The 15,861-nt window shown below is 37.9% G+C and overlaps 1 protein-coding gene across 1 annotated transcript in view; it reads right to left on the bottom strand.

Moving 5' to 3' along the window:
- Window positions 1-15,861, bottom strand: part of ROCK1 (Rho associated coiled-coil containing protein kinase 1) — a gene marked incomplete at both ends in the record, with an annotated part of 146,004 nt that overhangs the window by 77,190 nt on the left and 52,953 nt on the right. The window contains 5 exons of the mRNA XM_080714719.1: window positions 2,986-3,145; window positions 9,028-9,119; window positions 11,625-11,763; window positions 13,118-13,262; window positions 14,938-15,022. Coding sequence (XP_080570845.1) covers window positions 2,986-3,145; window positions 9,028-9,119; window positions 11,625-11,763; window positions 13,118-13,262; window positions 14,938-15,022 — 621 coding nt within the window. The remainder of the gene's footprint in view (window positions 1-2,985; window positions 3,146-9,027; window positions 9,120-11,624; window positions 11,764-13,117; window positions 13,263-14,937; window positions 15,023-15,861) is intronic.

The following is a 15,861-nucleotide window of genomic DNA, read 5'->3' as shown; positions in this document are numbered from 1 at the left end:
AGCCTGGAGGTAGAAAGCCCCTAGGTCCACCCCCAGTACCAACACACACACACACACACACACACACACACACACACACACACACACACACACACAAAGAAAAAAAAGAAAAAAGAAAAAAAAAAAGATAGTGCTGCTACCACTACCTCTATTAGGATACACTACTGTATTATTACTATACTATGACTACTGCCACCATGGTCACGACAGTCAGCACTTGGATTAACCAGCAGGGCTCTCGCAAAAAGAGATCAACCAGCGACAGTAGAACTTCCTGCTATTATAGGGCAGTTGTTAACACACAGGTATTGTCAATAATAAATAACAGATATATTTTTACAATAAAGACCTCTGCCTCTGACAAGAAAAGGTATGTTTGAACTTCAGGAGTCAGGAGTAACAATTCAGATGTTTTACTATTTCATACCAGTATATTAAAATTATACATATTCTAGTAAGGCTCATTAATACTTTAGTAACATTTTATTAGAGTTACCATACTTTTAGCCATTTGTGTAACAATCACTTTTAAGTAGCTGAGGCTGTCTGCAAATCACAATCCTCTGGTCTCAGCTTCCCAAATGCTGGAATTACAAGCGTGCGCCACTATGCCCAGCTTAACAATCACTTTAAAATACTATATTAAAGCCAGGGATGGTGGCTCACGCTTGTAATCCTAGTACTTGGAAGGCTGAGACAGGAGGATCGCGGTTTGCGGACAGCCTCAGCTGCTTAGTGAGGCCCTTTGCAACTCAGTGAGACCCTGTTTTAAAATAAAGAATAAAAAATAAAAAATAAAATTAAGGTGTAGCTCAGAGGTAGAATGCCCCTAAGTTCCATTCCCAGTACTGAAACAAAAAACTACATTAATCAATAAGGCTAGGCCATGACACTCAGGAATGGAGCACAGTAAAATTTCTACTTTAAAAAAGAGTAAAAACAGCTGGGCGTGGTAGCGCACGCTTGTAATCCCCGCGCTTGAGAGGCTGAGACAGGAAGATCGCATGGGTTCGAAGCCAGCCTCAGCTACTTAGTGAGGCTCTCAGCAACTTAGTGAGACCCTGTTTCCAAATAAAGTATAAAAAATAGGTCTGGGAGTATAGCTTGGAGGTAGAAAGCCTCTGGGTTCAACCCCCAGTACCACACACACACAAAAAAAAAGTGTAAAAATTACTTTGGAATATGAAACATGAATACTAAAGAAAAGCAGGGAAGATAATAAAGTGTGTGATAATAAAGTACAAATAATTTAATGTTTATTTAATGATTACTTGTGTAGTATAGTGAAACCTAAATAAAGTAATTAACTGCTGGACTCTATTACAAAAAATTAAAAAAGCCTGGGGTTTGTTTTTTCATCAACATCTTGAGTGTTTCAGAAACTAAGCCAAAGAAAAACTGATAAAAAGCACAAAATACAAAAGGCTACTGCAGCAAAACTCGGAACCCTCCTGTGTAGGTATGTCGATATAAAATAGCTACAATAGTATGTACATGGGTGCTGAGGGAAAAAATTAAATTATGCTATCCTATGGGTCAAAAACTCAAGTGCTAGCTACCTATTGCAACAAAAGAATTTGGTATATTTTCTTTTTTTTTTTTGGTGGTACAGAGGGTGGAACCCAGAGGCTTTCTACCTCCGGGCTATACTCCCAGACCTATTTTATATTTTATTTGGAAACAGGGTCTCACTAGGTTGCTGAGAGCCTCACTAAGTAGCTGAGGCTGGCTTCGAACCTGTGCAATCCTCCTGTCTCAGCCTCCCAAGCGCAGGGATTACAAGCGTGTGCCACCACGCCCAGCTGTATTTGGTACGTTTTCTACACTTGACGTTAGCCAGAAGGATGAGAAGCGATATTTGTTATGTTTTCTAAACTAGACCGGAATTCCTCTTATAGTTAGCAATAATAATTCTAATTTAACAATTATTCCAAGGAAATAAAATATCTAAAGGACTCTAATGCAGTATAATTTGATTAGACATACTTTGGCTTTTCTGGGAGGGGTACTGGGGATCACACCTAGGGGCATTCTACCTGAGGTACACCCCAGCCCTTTTTATATCTGTATTTAAAACAGGGTCTTGCTAGGTTACTGAGAGTCTCAGTAGATGCCTAAGGCTGTCCTCAAACCTGCGATCCTCCCGTCTCAGCCTCTCACGTGCTGGGATTACAGGCATGTTCCACCATGCCTGGCTAGATGTACATATCTGTGCAGTAAAGGAAATAACAGTAAGATTGAACAAGCCCAGCGCTGCCATACAGTTCACTCTACCGCTCTTTGGATAGATTCCGTTAAGTAGTATTTATCTAGTGTAAGCATCCTAAAAGAAGGCAGATCTTATTCATTCTTCTCCCTGCATCTTGGCATTAAATATATATCTCACAAGCAGTAAGTTATTAAACATATCTGTTGAATGAATGAATATCAACACACTGAAATAATATTAACTTTATATTAAGTCCATTTGAAAGACTAAAACCAACACCAGATACCAAAGGGAATGCCAGCACTGCATGTCTACTGCATACAAGGCCCTGCTGGAGGTGCTTTACTAGGTTTCCATTTACTTCACCTTTATCTGGTGAAAACAATCAATGGTTTTGGGGAGGAATAATTTTTGAAGAGCTAAAAATCATGGGTCTTGGATAACAATAATGTAGAAATGATAATGCTAGGAATGTCTATTACTGTTCTAAAGTGTTATTATAAATCACAAAACACAATACTGACTGGTGTCAGTATTAACATCTTCCAACTGTCACCACTTGGGGACAAACAACTTTGTCATAAAGAGCTCTGAAAAACAATATTCTGAACATGAATGAGTCCAGAAAAATAAACTCTGAGATATTAGAAATATCATGAACCAATGAAAGCTGGTATAAATGTTTTATCATAATAATATACTTTAAATTGATCTTTAGATAGCCCTAAGTAATAAAATCAGCACCTACTCCTCAGATTACTATTTAGCTTACTTACCTACGATTACTGTAATATGTAAATCCTACAAAAGGTAGTTGATTGCCAACAAAAGCTTTAGGAATAGGGAAAGTTTCTTCATCTCCTTTATCTTCTTCTAAGTCATCAAAATTACTAGTATCAATGTCACTGCTTAAATCAGGTACAACTGGTGCTACAGCTAGTAACAGAAAGAAAATCAGTCGTTAATTTCAAATTTAATATACAAATAAAGTGACACGAAGATTCCATACCAGCCCAGCATGATATCACATGACATTAGTCCCAGCTACTTAGGAGGCTGAGGTAGGAGGATCATTTGATCCCAGGAGTCTGGGGCCAGCCTGAGCAACACAGTGAGATCTCCTCTCAAAAAAAATAAATAAATAAAAATAAAAATAAAATAAAAGAGAGAGAGAGAAGAAGAGAGAGAGATGTTATACTAAGATTTATCAACATGTAATTTTATGAAATTTTCTTCCCAGTCACCTATAATTATCACCTATACTCCAAGTTTTTTTTTTTTTTCTTTTTTTTTGGTGGTACTGGGGTTCCTGGAAGCCCTTCTACCTTCATGCTACACTCCCAGACCTATTTTATTTTTGGAAACAGTGTCTCTTAAGCCAGAGTGGCTGGCTTCAAACCTACACGATCCTCCTGTCTCCGCCTCCCAAGGGCGGGGATTACAAGCGTGCGCCACCACGCCCGGCTATACTCTAAGTTTTACTCAAATATTGGATTCACCAAATAAAACTTAAACTTTCTTAAATGTGCACAAAAAGCTAAAGGAAGCTACAGACAAACTATTCAGGAACCAAGAGAATGATGTCTTAAACAGAATATCAAGAAAGAGAAAAAAAAAACAAATAGAAATTCTGGTGTTGAAATAAAAAAGCAAGCTCGGTGTGGTGGTACATGCCTGTAATTCTGGTACTTGGGAGGCTGAGACAGGAGGATCACAAGTCATGGGCCAGCCTCAGCAATTCAGACTGTTTCGCAACAAAAAAATAAGACGGGTTGGGGGTATAGCTCAGAGGTAGAATGCCCCTGGGTTAGATTCCTAGTACCACAAAAAAAGGAGGGAGGGAGAATAGGCAGGCCAGCCAATCACACGAAAAACAGTAAGTTAAACCCTTATCATATACCATGTACAAAAATCAAATCATAATGAATCAAAGACCTAAACCTATATACTTACAGCTAAAACCATACCATTCATGGAAGGAAATAGAAGAGGAAAGCTTCGTAAAAATGGATTTGTCAATAATGCCTTAAACATGATACCAAAAGCAAAGTCAACAAAAAGAAAAATTGACAAATTGTACTTCATTCACACAAATTAAAGATTTCTATGTACCAGCCAGGCACAATAGTGCATGCATATAGTCCTAGAATGTGGGAGGCTAAGACGGGAATATCACCTGGCCAACCTGGCCAACACAGTGAAACTCTGTCTCAAAAAACAAGAGAATGATCTTCTTATGTCAGTGGGCACTATCAAGAGACTAAAAAGGCAACCCAGAGAATGGGAGAAAATATTTACAGACCACGTGTCTGATAAGGGATTAATATCCAGAATATATAAAAGAATCCCTACAACTCAACAAGAATGAAGCCAGGCTTGGTGGCTCATGCCTGTAATCCCACAGGTTTGAGGCCAGGGAGCAGCAATTTAGCAAGACATTGTTTCAAAATAAATAAAATAGGGATATTGGTATGACTCAGAGGTAGAATGTCTGTGGATTCAATTTTCAATACCACAAAACAATAACTCAAGTAAAAAATGGGCAAAAATTTTGAATAGAAATTTCTCAAAAGAAGATATGCCAATGAAAAATATTTAGGACATGACAAGATGTTCAAAAGCCCTAGACATTAGGAAAATGCACACCAAACCCACAATGAGATACTACAACACTCCCATTAGGATGGCTTTATTAAACAACAACAAAACCCAAAATACAAGTGGTGAAGGTGTGGAGAAACTGGACCTCTGTACTCTGCTCAGATGGGACTGTACAATGTTGCAGCTCCTGTGGTTAACAGTACAGTGATTTCTCAAAAAATTAAACACAAAATTATCAAATGACCCAGCAATCCTACTTCGAGGTATATACTCAAATCAATGGAAAACAGAGATATTTCTTGAAGTATCCATAGAAATTTCACATGGAGAGAAAATATCCATCATGATATGGAATGTAGGCATCTGTGCACTACTGCTCATGAAAGCACTGGCCCCAACACTAGGAGGCAGTGACTCCTGGGGCCCAGCACTGCCCTTCGCTCAGTGTGCTGGCAATGACTAAGTTATCTGGGTCTTTTCACTCTTTTTGTCTTCTATCTTTAATTTTATTCGTCAGTTCTACCTCAAATAAGTGGGAAAATAATTCTACAATCATAATACTTTGTTCCTCTATATTAAGAGTGAATGTGATCAGAGAACTCAGAGAAAGCCTGCCAAAAATCAAGCTGTTTTGTACTGAGCTCCCACACAACCGCAGAACACAAGGTGAAGAAGATTAATTGCCCATGTAACTTGGAGACATATAAGTGGCAAAACTACCAAAATAACTATCCGTTGTAAAACATAGTGATTTTGCCAAATAAAACTGGAGATTACAAAGAATTTAAAAAATTATAACTATTATATAATTTTTAAAAACTCAGCAGGTCAGTGAGGTCAGTTGGAATAGAAGTATTCCTGGTATTTTCAGGGTGGGAAGTGAAGACGGGGAAGGAAGTGGGAAAGTGAAGAAAAGAACAATAAGTTCTATAGACTTCAGTTTGTCATTCTTTTCTTCAATAACAACAAAATAGGACATATTAGGATTGGAAAAGAGATCAAAATATAAGTCTGCTAAATCTAACTATGCTATATCAAAGCCATAATAATAATGTAGATCTTTAAAAAAACAAAGAAATAGCAAAAGTACTAATACATTACATAAGAATAATCATTCAGACTCTTCAAAGTTCACTTGACTTAAATCAATGAAGTAATTCACTTTTTCTCCCAGAAATGAAATCAGTCAAATAAAGGACATACTACAGCAAGATAACAAAATGCCAGTAATTGGGGCTCCTCAATTCCACAAGCCTATGCGCTCCCAAGGAAAACAGTGCTGCTGCTTTGATCAGTGCCGCTTTCCCAGTGCTGGAAATAGAATAGTGCTCTGCAAGTAACAGGCGTTCAACAGGCTGCTGCTCGATTACCTCCTCCCCTCGCCAATACCCGACTTTTCAATCTATATCCTTCCTGCTTTCCAGAGGGATTTGTTGTATATTAGTCATTCTATAGTTATTTATACATTTATTTATTTATTTATTTATTTATTTATTCATTTTTTGGTGGGTCTGGGGATGGAATCCAGGGGCATTCTACCTCCGAGCTACACCCCCTGCCCTATTTTTCTTTATTTTGAAACCAGGTCTCACTGAGTTGCAGAGGGCCTCACTAAATAGCTGGGGCTGTCTGCGAACCGCGATCCTCCAGTCTCAGCCTCCCGAATGCTGGGATTACAAGCGTGCACTACCACGCCCAGCTTATTTATACATTTTAAAGGAATTTAAAACAATTCAAAAGATAGTTTAATTCAGTCCCCTTTTAAATTATTTTCAGATTTATAATTATACTTGTATATTTTGAGCCTTCTTAAAATTTACTAAGAGCATAATACGTAAAAACAAAGCTTTTCAATGTAGCCATTTATTTCATTCCCTGTTCATCTTTGTCTTTCAACCACTGCTCTTGTAGCCTGAAAGCAATAATCACGTCAAATTTATTTACAAGGAGGAGGAAGTCCCTTATTTCTCAGGGTGCAACCATTAATAAATTCTCCCAATGTCAAGATGCTCTTACCGCATCTCCAGCCCTATTTGTTTATCTTGAAACTGGGTCTCACTAAGTTGCGGAGGTCCTCACTAAGTAGCTGAAGCTGGCTTTGAATCTGTGATCCTTCTGTCTCAGCCTCCAAAATACTGGGATTACAAGTGTGCACCACCATGCCCGGCTGATTTTTAATTTTGAGACAGAGTCTTGCTATATTGCTGAGGCTGGCCTCTAACCTGCAATCATCTTCTCTCAGGCTCCCAATTACTAGGAATACAAGTGAGTGCCACCATGCCTGGCCGTGTTACCCTTTTTCTGATAAATAAAAAGGAAAAAAATTCTTGAGACCTCAGCAGGAAAAATGATCTTGTCCTTCCAAATCCATAAAGATGATGGGAACACTTTAGGTGCCGTTATATAATAATTTTGATTCAGCTACTTTATATAAAGTTTTCTAGCAATCACCTTAAAACTGGGTGTGATGGTGCATATTTGTAATCCCAGTACTTAGTAAGCTGGGATAGGAGGACCGCAGGTTCAAGGACAGCCTCAGCAAATAGACTTTCATCAAGACTCAGTTTCAAAATAAAAAAAAAGGACTGGGGATGTAGTTTGGGGGTAGAAAGCCCCTGGGTTTTATTCCTAGTGCCACACAAGAAAGAACCAAAACAGTAAGGAAAAGTTCTAGATTGAAGATTAATTTCTTACATATCTTCATTTCTCAACTGCAAGCTGCAAAACTCTGACAGAATCAAGTAGACAAGAATTTCTAATATCCTCATAATTGAAATTAAATTTTGGCACTAGATAATAATAAACTTCCTTACTTTCTTTTCCCTTTATTTTGTTTTTGTTATAGCATTTTTTTAGGGGAGAGGTGGTGCTGGGGATTGAACCCAGAGGACTTCCACCTCCGAGCTATACCTCAGCCCGATTTTTATTTTTTATTTTGAAACAGGGTCTCACTAAGTTGCAGAGGGCCTCACTAAGTAGCTGAGGCTGGCTATGAATCCAGACCTCCCATCTCAGCCTCCCGAGTACTGGGATTACAAGCCTGTGCCACCACGCCCAGCTCTTAGAGCATGTTTGCTTAATTTACAGCAAGCAGAAAATGAGCTGGGTCTTGTTTTGATCCAAGCATTAAGTTTAAAGGTTATACACAATATTTGTTAAAAATGAACATGTAAAAATACCTTTTTAGAAGCTTCTATTAGAAAATACAAGGTTTAATCCCACAGCTTTCCTCTTTGCTAAACTGCAAACTACTCCTACAGTTCTCAATGCTTTTTGTTGTTTAAACTATACATCTAGAAAACTCTTAACAAAAATTAAAGAAATGTGCATATAAATGATTACAGAGCAGAACATTAACTGAAAACAGTAAAGGAATGAAAGAAATACTATCAAATATAGCCAGGCGTGGTGGCGCACGCTTTTAATCTCCGCACTTGGGAGGCTGAGACAGGAGGATCACACAGGTTCGAAGCCAGCCTCAGCTACTGAGTGAGGCTCTCAGCAACTCAGTAAGACCCTGTTTCCAAATAAAGTATAAAATAGAGCTGGGGTGTAGCCTGCAGGTAGAAAGCCCCTGGGTTCCACACCCCAGTATCACCAAAAAAAAAAAAAAAAAAAAAAGACATACTATCAAATATACAAACATTCTAGAATCAATTCTTTAAATACATTCCACAAACAGTATTTTAAAACCACCTTTTTGTTCTTTACAGGCTAGGCCTAGATTTCTAAAACTAAAATTAAAAAAGTAACCCTCTTAGAGGAATTGTTCCTCCACAATACTCCTTACTTGTATATGCAAGCAAGCAATGTGAAATTTTAAACGATGCTAGCTTTTTAAATTTCCTTATGTTTTAAGAAATAAGACCATACTTGTCTTTCCACAAGAAAACATTTTAATTTCATTATTCCTTATTAACTTTTCCATATGGAAAACATCTATAGGACTAAGATCATTATGACCGTGGAGCCCAAATCCCTGCATCTGCATGAGATTTCATCCCGGTGCCTTGATAGGAACACGAGAGGGATGGCTGTCCATTTCCCCAATGCTGTCAGATACTCTCACTAAGTAGGGCAGCACAATTCCCACACAAATTCACGAACTTCTTTTCATTACATGTACACAAACATTTATGCAAAGCAGTTTCAACTGATCATTTACCGTAATCACTTTCAAATAGGCACACTGTAATGTGCAAGAAAAATCAACTTACTGTCTCGGAGTGTTTCCCAAGCCCACTGGTCGTTTTTGAAGAAGAGATGTCTTTTGATTTCGTCTACACCGTTCCGTCCTAATCTCACTTCTCTGGAGAGAGAGAGAAAAGTAACTCATCACTGAGCTCTCACTCCGGCCTCTTGGTTTGTGTGTAGGCAGACAGTAGGCCAGTGAGTCTACATCACCTTCAAGTTCTACTGCTAGTAAAATCTTCATCTCAAATATGAATAATCTGAAGACTGAGAGCATTCAAGAAAGTACTTAAAGGAAAAGGGGGAGGCATAAAAGAAAACTTAGAAAAAACACACAAAATCAGATTTGTGAACGTCCATGGCTTTCTACTGACGAGCGTCCAGATGAACCATCGCCGGCTTCATCAGCGTCATGAGGAAGAGCCAATGCATTTTCTTGACCTTTTTAATTTCTATTTTATTTTTTATTTTCCGGGGTTGGGGATGGAACTCAAGGGCATTATGCCTCCGATCTACACCCCCAGCCCTATTTTTTTTCTTTATTTTGAAACGGTGGCACTGAGTTGCAAAGGGCCTCACTAGCCGAGACTGTTCACAAACCGCGATCCTCCTGTCTCAGCCTCCCGAATGCTGGGATTACAAGCGTGCGCCACCACGCCCGGCTTCTTGACCTTTTTTTATAGTGGTGAAGCCACACATTTTTTGTGCAACCTTACTTCATACCAGATACTACCATAAGCCTTGGAAACATATTTTAAAATTTAAGTTTCCATTTTATAAGGTATTCATTATTTCTGACCAATCAAAAACCAAGGACAACTAATTCTTGACATTACTATAAAGTTGAGAGCTTTAACTAAACAAGTTACTAATCACCGGCCTTTTGTTGGTAAGCATAAAATTTTTTAAAAAGTGCCTTTAGCTGAACTGGAAAGAGGAACTCAACAACACCATTTATTTGCTAATAGAGTGACTGTAAATAATGAGAATACTCTAAATTCCAACTTTTTTCACGAGTGAAAAGATAAAATATTTTTAACGCATGATACTTTCTCTGAGACTGGATTGGAGAACCTCCCTCTCATCCTCTGACATGCAGTTCTTCTTTCATTATAATTTTCTTTCTGTATCATACACGCTGGACGTGTTCATTTCCCCTCATATGACTAGAAGAGAAATGCTCGGAGTTTTGCTCACTTCTACACACTGAGCCCCTAACACACAGTATATGTAAAAATTTAAAATTCTACCTTTTTTCTTTTTTTGGTGGTACTGGGGGTGAAACCCAGAGGCTTTCTACCTCCAGGCTATACTCCCAGACCTATTTTATTTGGAAACAGGGTCTCACTAAGTTGCTGAGAGCCTCACTAAGTAGCTGAGGCTGGCTTCAAACCTGCACCATCCTCCTGTCTCAGCCTCCCAAGCGTGGGGATTACAAGCGTGCGCCACCATGCCCAGCAAATTCTACCTCTTTTATTTATTTTTTTTGGTAGTACTGGGGTTCCTAGAAGCCCTTCTACTTCCAGGCTACACTCCCAGACCTATTTTTTTATACTTATTTGGAAACAGGGTCTCTTAAGCAAATTCTACCTCTTTTAAAGCTCTGAAAGACATACTGAAAAAAGATAATTTTAATTAAAGTGAATCTCAAATTGTAACATATTTAAAGGTACCAGGCCTCCCTACTATTTAAATTAACAATATATGATTTAAAAAAATTTTTTTTGCAGTACTGGGAGTGGAACCCAGGGCATTCTACCTCTGAGCTATATCCCCAGCCCTATTTTTTTATTCTTTATTTGAAACAGCGTCTCACTGAGTTGCAAAGGGCCTCACTAAGCAGCTGAGGCTGGCCATGTACCCAGATCCTCCTGTCTCAGCCTCCCAAATGCTGGGATTACAAGCATGTGCCACCACGCCCGGCTTGAACATATTTTAAAATAGGAGGCTGCCCTACTAATTAACAATGTCATCAACATTAAATGTGATTTTAATAAGTCATTTGGTTCACTTTTAAATTTAAAGTACCACAAAACAATAAACAAACAAACAAATGCTTATAGAACCTGAAAAACATAGCACCAATTACTATGTCTAGAGGAAAGGAGATAGGAAATATATATTCTGCTTTTTATTTCAATACTACATATTATCAAATAAACATGACATAAATTGGAAGGTGTATATTCATTTGTATATAACTAGAGGGAGAGATGTTCCAAATTAAATTAATATAAACCACTAACATGAGATGTACTCTAATTTATGATACATTAATATGTTAAAAAAAAATCTCAATAGAATATACTTAGCATTCTATTAACTAAGAAAAATTTCACAGCAACACATTATCTGTTCCAGCCATCAACCAAGACGATATAATTATCCCAACTGCTCGGGCACAGTGAGTGAACTGAGACCCAGGAAAGAAAATGATAAAATCATGCTGGGTTTCACTGTAGGGATTTGGGGATGCTAGCTTTGATATTCTAATAGTTTACATGCAGGAGCTCAGATATGAATCTTAAACCCTGAACAAGATGAGAATTCCTCAGAATTAGCAGAACTTCAATGCTAAGATCGTTTACCTGTCAGTAAGGAAGGCACAAATAAGATCATTTACCTGTCAGTAAGGAAGGCACAAATAAGATTTTTTGCTTCTTTTGATATGTCATTGTCATCAGGAAAGGCAAGTGAATTTTTATGGTTCATAATCTTACTATAAGTTCCAACCAGAGAATCTGCATAAAAAGGTGTATCACCTGAAAAGTTGACAGGGAAAAAATAAAATACATGTTAAAAACACTATGACATTGTCGCAAAGTGGATGGAATTAAGAGAATATAATGCTGAGAATTATATTTCTGAATCAGCCAGTCTCAGAAAGTCAAGAGCTGAATGTTTTCTCTCAGATAGAGACAAAATTTAAAAAAAGAACTTTTTTTAAAAGGTCCAGCTGATTTTATTTCCTTCTCAAAAAAAGTTATTTGCTGGGTGTTTGACCCACACCTGTAATCCCAGTATTTGGGAGGCTGAGACAAGAGGATTACAAGATCGAGGACAGCCTCAGCAAGTAGTGAGATTCTGTTTCTAAAAAAGAAATAAAATCAGGCCAGCTGTGCAGGTTGGAGATGAAATGCCTCTGGGTTCAATCCCCAATACATGCACACACACAAAGCTGTTTATAGAAGGTACACACACACACACACACACACACACACACCCTGACAAGCAATGCACTTGACATGATTGATGGCATGATTTTTTCTTCCTCTCAACTTTGTTTCTTTGTGGCCTTGAATTTTTTTCCCAGTACTGAGGACTGAACACAGAGGCATTCTACCTTCAAGATATACCCCAGCCCTATTTTTTATTCTTTATTTGGAAACAGGGTCTCACTATATTTCAGAGGGCCTCATTAAGTAGCTGAGACTGACCACAAACTTGCTGTCTTCCTGTCTCAGCCTTGTGAACTTGAATTTTAAGACAAATACTCTACATGGCACACTGCACAGGATGAATGGTTAACAACAACGTTTAAAAACAAACTCTTAATGGAACTGCCTTAAAAAGGCAGCTGGGAGTGGTGGGACACATTTGTAATCCTAGTACTCGGGAGGCTGAGACCGAAAGATCACAGGTTTGAAGACAGCCTAAGCGAGTAGCAAGACACTCATCAATCAGGCAAGGCCCTGCTTCAAATTCAATAGCGGTGGAGCTCAGAGGTAGAATGCCCCTGGGTTCAATCCCCAGTACCATCAAAACCAAAAACAAAATAACACAAAGCAGATTTGAATCATGTTTGTTTCTTACAAACAAAAATCAACACTCAGAGCCGGGCGTGGTGGTGCACACTTGTAATCCCAGCATTTGGGAGACTGGACCGGAGGATCGCGGTTCGCGGACAGCTACTTAGTGATGCCTTCTGCAACTCAGTGAGACCCAGTTTCAAAATATAGGGCAGAGGGTGTAGGCCAGAGGTCCAATGTCCTGGGGTTCCAGACCCCCCCCAAAAAAAAATCAACATTCAATGTAACAGATATTAGAAAAAGTCAAGTGTGAGCTTTGGAATGAACAACTATACAGAAGAGGTACATAAAACCCTCCTTTACTCACCTACAAGCATTTCATATAAAAACACCCCAACTGACCACCAGTCACATTCTCGTCCATAATAACCATCGCCACCTTGGGATTTCAGTACTTCGGGGGAGATATAATCAGGTGTTCCAACTGCTGTATCACATCGCACCATACCTTCCTGAAAAGAATGGCAGGCCACATTCTGATTAGAAAATAGAGTCTCATTATTTAAAATGACTCTTTCTAATGTAAACTATAAAATTTATTCATAGGGCTTAAAATCTTTTATCAACTCTCATCAACCTAGGGAGACCCTATTTAAAAAATAAAAATAAAAATAGAGCTAGGGGTATAGCCTGGAGGTAGAATGCCCCTGGGTTCAATTCCCAGTGCCACATACACACAAAAAAAATCTGATACAAATCTGACAAAAATGCATAGCTTAGCCAGGCGTGGTGGCGCACGCTTGTAATCCTAGTGCTTGAGAGGCTGAGACAGGAGGATTACATAGGTTCGAAGTCAGCCTCAGCTACTTAGTGAGGCTCTCAGCAAGTGTGAGACCCTGTTTCTAGCTTTGCCATATTATATACATACTGTATATATAATATATTCCTATTATGCCCATATATACTATATAGTATCTAAACACATACCAGTAATTTCTACGTAATGACACTACAAAGACATACTGCCACCACTTATCCCCCGAGTTGTGCAACACAAGGGTGGCATCTTAATGGTAGAGAACAAGTAAACAAGTCAATACAAATGGAATGAGAGGCTAACAAAATGAAGTACCTTGTAACTTATATTAATTTTACCTTTTTTATTAAAATAGCTGTTTATGCTTGAAACTGTGAAGAAAGTGTATAAAAGTTGACCATACAGATATAAAATGGCATGTGTACGGGAAGAGGGCACAACAGTGTTAGGATGCTAAATAATATCTATGGGCTTCGCATCTGAAAGCACCACCAAAACTATGGTGTTGTCACTTTGTTGATGCAAAAATGATAACAAAACGTGCACATAAAATTTCATATTATTTTCTTCTAACCAGTAAATTTCCTTTTAAAATAATAAACACAGCTTCCTGATTATCTTCCCAAGGTAGATTTAAAACAATATAAACTCAACTGAAAAGAAAATGGCAGATTTACTTTTTGGCTGTATATATAAGTATTTTTCTATCTATGTATTTATTTATTTTGTGGGGATTGAATTCAGAGGCATTCCCCCTCCAAGCTACACTACCAGCCCACTTATATTTATCGGGAAACAAGGTCTCACTAGGTTGCTGAGAGCCCCACCAAGTTGCGGAGGCTGGCTTTAAACCTATGATCCTCCTGTCTTAGCCTCCCAAGTACTGAGATAACAAGCATGCGCACCATACCCAGCTGTAATTTATTTTATAAAGAGTGAGCACAAATAACTTATAAGACTGACTCCTAAAATAAGCAGTAAAAATTTCAGCATGTTACTAGTAGACAAATAAAACACTAAAAAGTAGACACATTCCTGATATCTAATTTTTATGAAAGTCTAATTTTAACAGTGGTGTTAGTACTTAGTGACATTTAAGCTAATTCCATTTCTGGTTACCAGTAGTGTATATTATAGAGCTGTTATGAAGGATTTAGTAAATCTGGCAATCCACATTTACCCTAAATAGAAAGGAAAAAATAAATCACTAACAAGTTACTAATACAACATTGAAACCATGGTATTTAGTTCAACAAATATGGTCACATCAAGTCAGGACAAGTCTAGAAATGGTTAGTCAATTCTTAAAAGCATTGTCTGAAGAAGCACCTATCTTGAATTAGCAAAAATAAAATTAAAATCTAATTAACCTTATTCATCTTCATACAAGTACCAAAATCTGCTAACTTCAAATGTCCAGATTTATCCAGCAGCATGTTATCAGGCTTCACATCCCTGAGGGAGGAAGAAGACAGCATTTCTGAAACAAATCATACACGAACAAAAACGACGAAGCAGTTCTTTCCGGGTAAGCATCCTCACTCAGCCCGTGCAAGGCCGCCCTTGATTCGTGCGTTCCCTACTCACACCTAGAAATTCAACTGCATCAAGGAAACCCCTTTCTATGTTAATGTCTCAAAAGAAGACATATATATTTCCTTTTCCTTAAAGTTTTGACTCTTTTTTTGGAGAAAATCTATAGTCTGAAAGACTAATCATCAAAAATATCACACATGGACATAAAATGTAACTGAAACATATAAGATAGATAACTCCGGGACAGAGTCTAAGTCTTTCATTTTTGATTTCTGACACGCAGCATAGCAACTTCACACGAGATTCAAATAGTGTCTAAAGAACAAATGAAATTACTGTTAAAATGAGTATAAACTATTCACTAGTCAAATGAAACTCAATTTTTATGTAAAATGATTAAAACCAAAGTGAGCAACACTTAAGCATATATTTTATTTTTCCTTTTTCTTTTATTTTTTGGGGAATTGGATCCAAGGGCATTCTACACTCCTAGCCCTATTTTTATTCTTTATTTTGAAAAAGGATCTCACTAAGTTACAAAAGGCCTCACTAACTAGCTGAGGCTGGCCATACACCTGTGGTCTTCATGTATTAGCCTCCCAAGTACTGGGATTATAAGCCTGCACCACCACGCCTGGTAAGCATACACTTTAGAAAGCCATCTTAATTTTTTTTATATAGTATTTTTTCAAAATACTATATAAAAGCTATATAATAATGCTGGGATAAGAAAGTTGGCACACACCTTAATTCCAGTA

The sequence above is a fragment of the Muscardinus avellanarius genome, assembly GCF_963383645.1.
Source record: "Muscardinus avellanarius genome assembly, chromosome: 17".
Lineage (NCBI taxonomy): Eukaryota > Metazoa > Chordata > Mammalia > Rodentia > Gliridae > Muscardinus > Muscardinus avellanarius.
The sequence above is the reverse complement of the archived record's forward strand: the minus strand, read 5'-3'. Positions and strand labels throughout refer to the sequence as shown.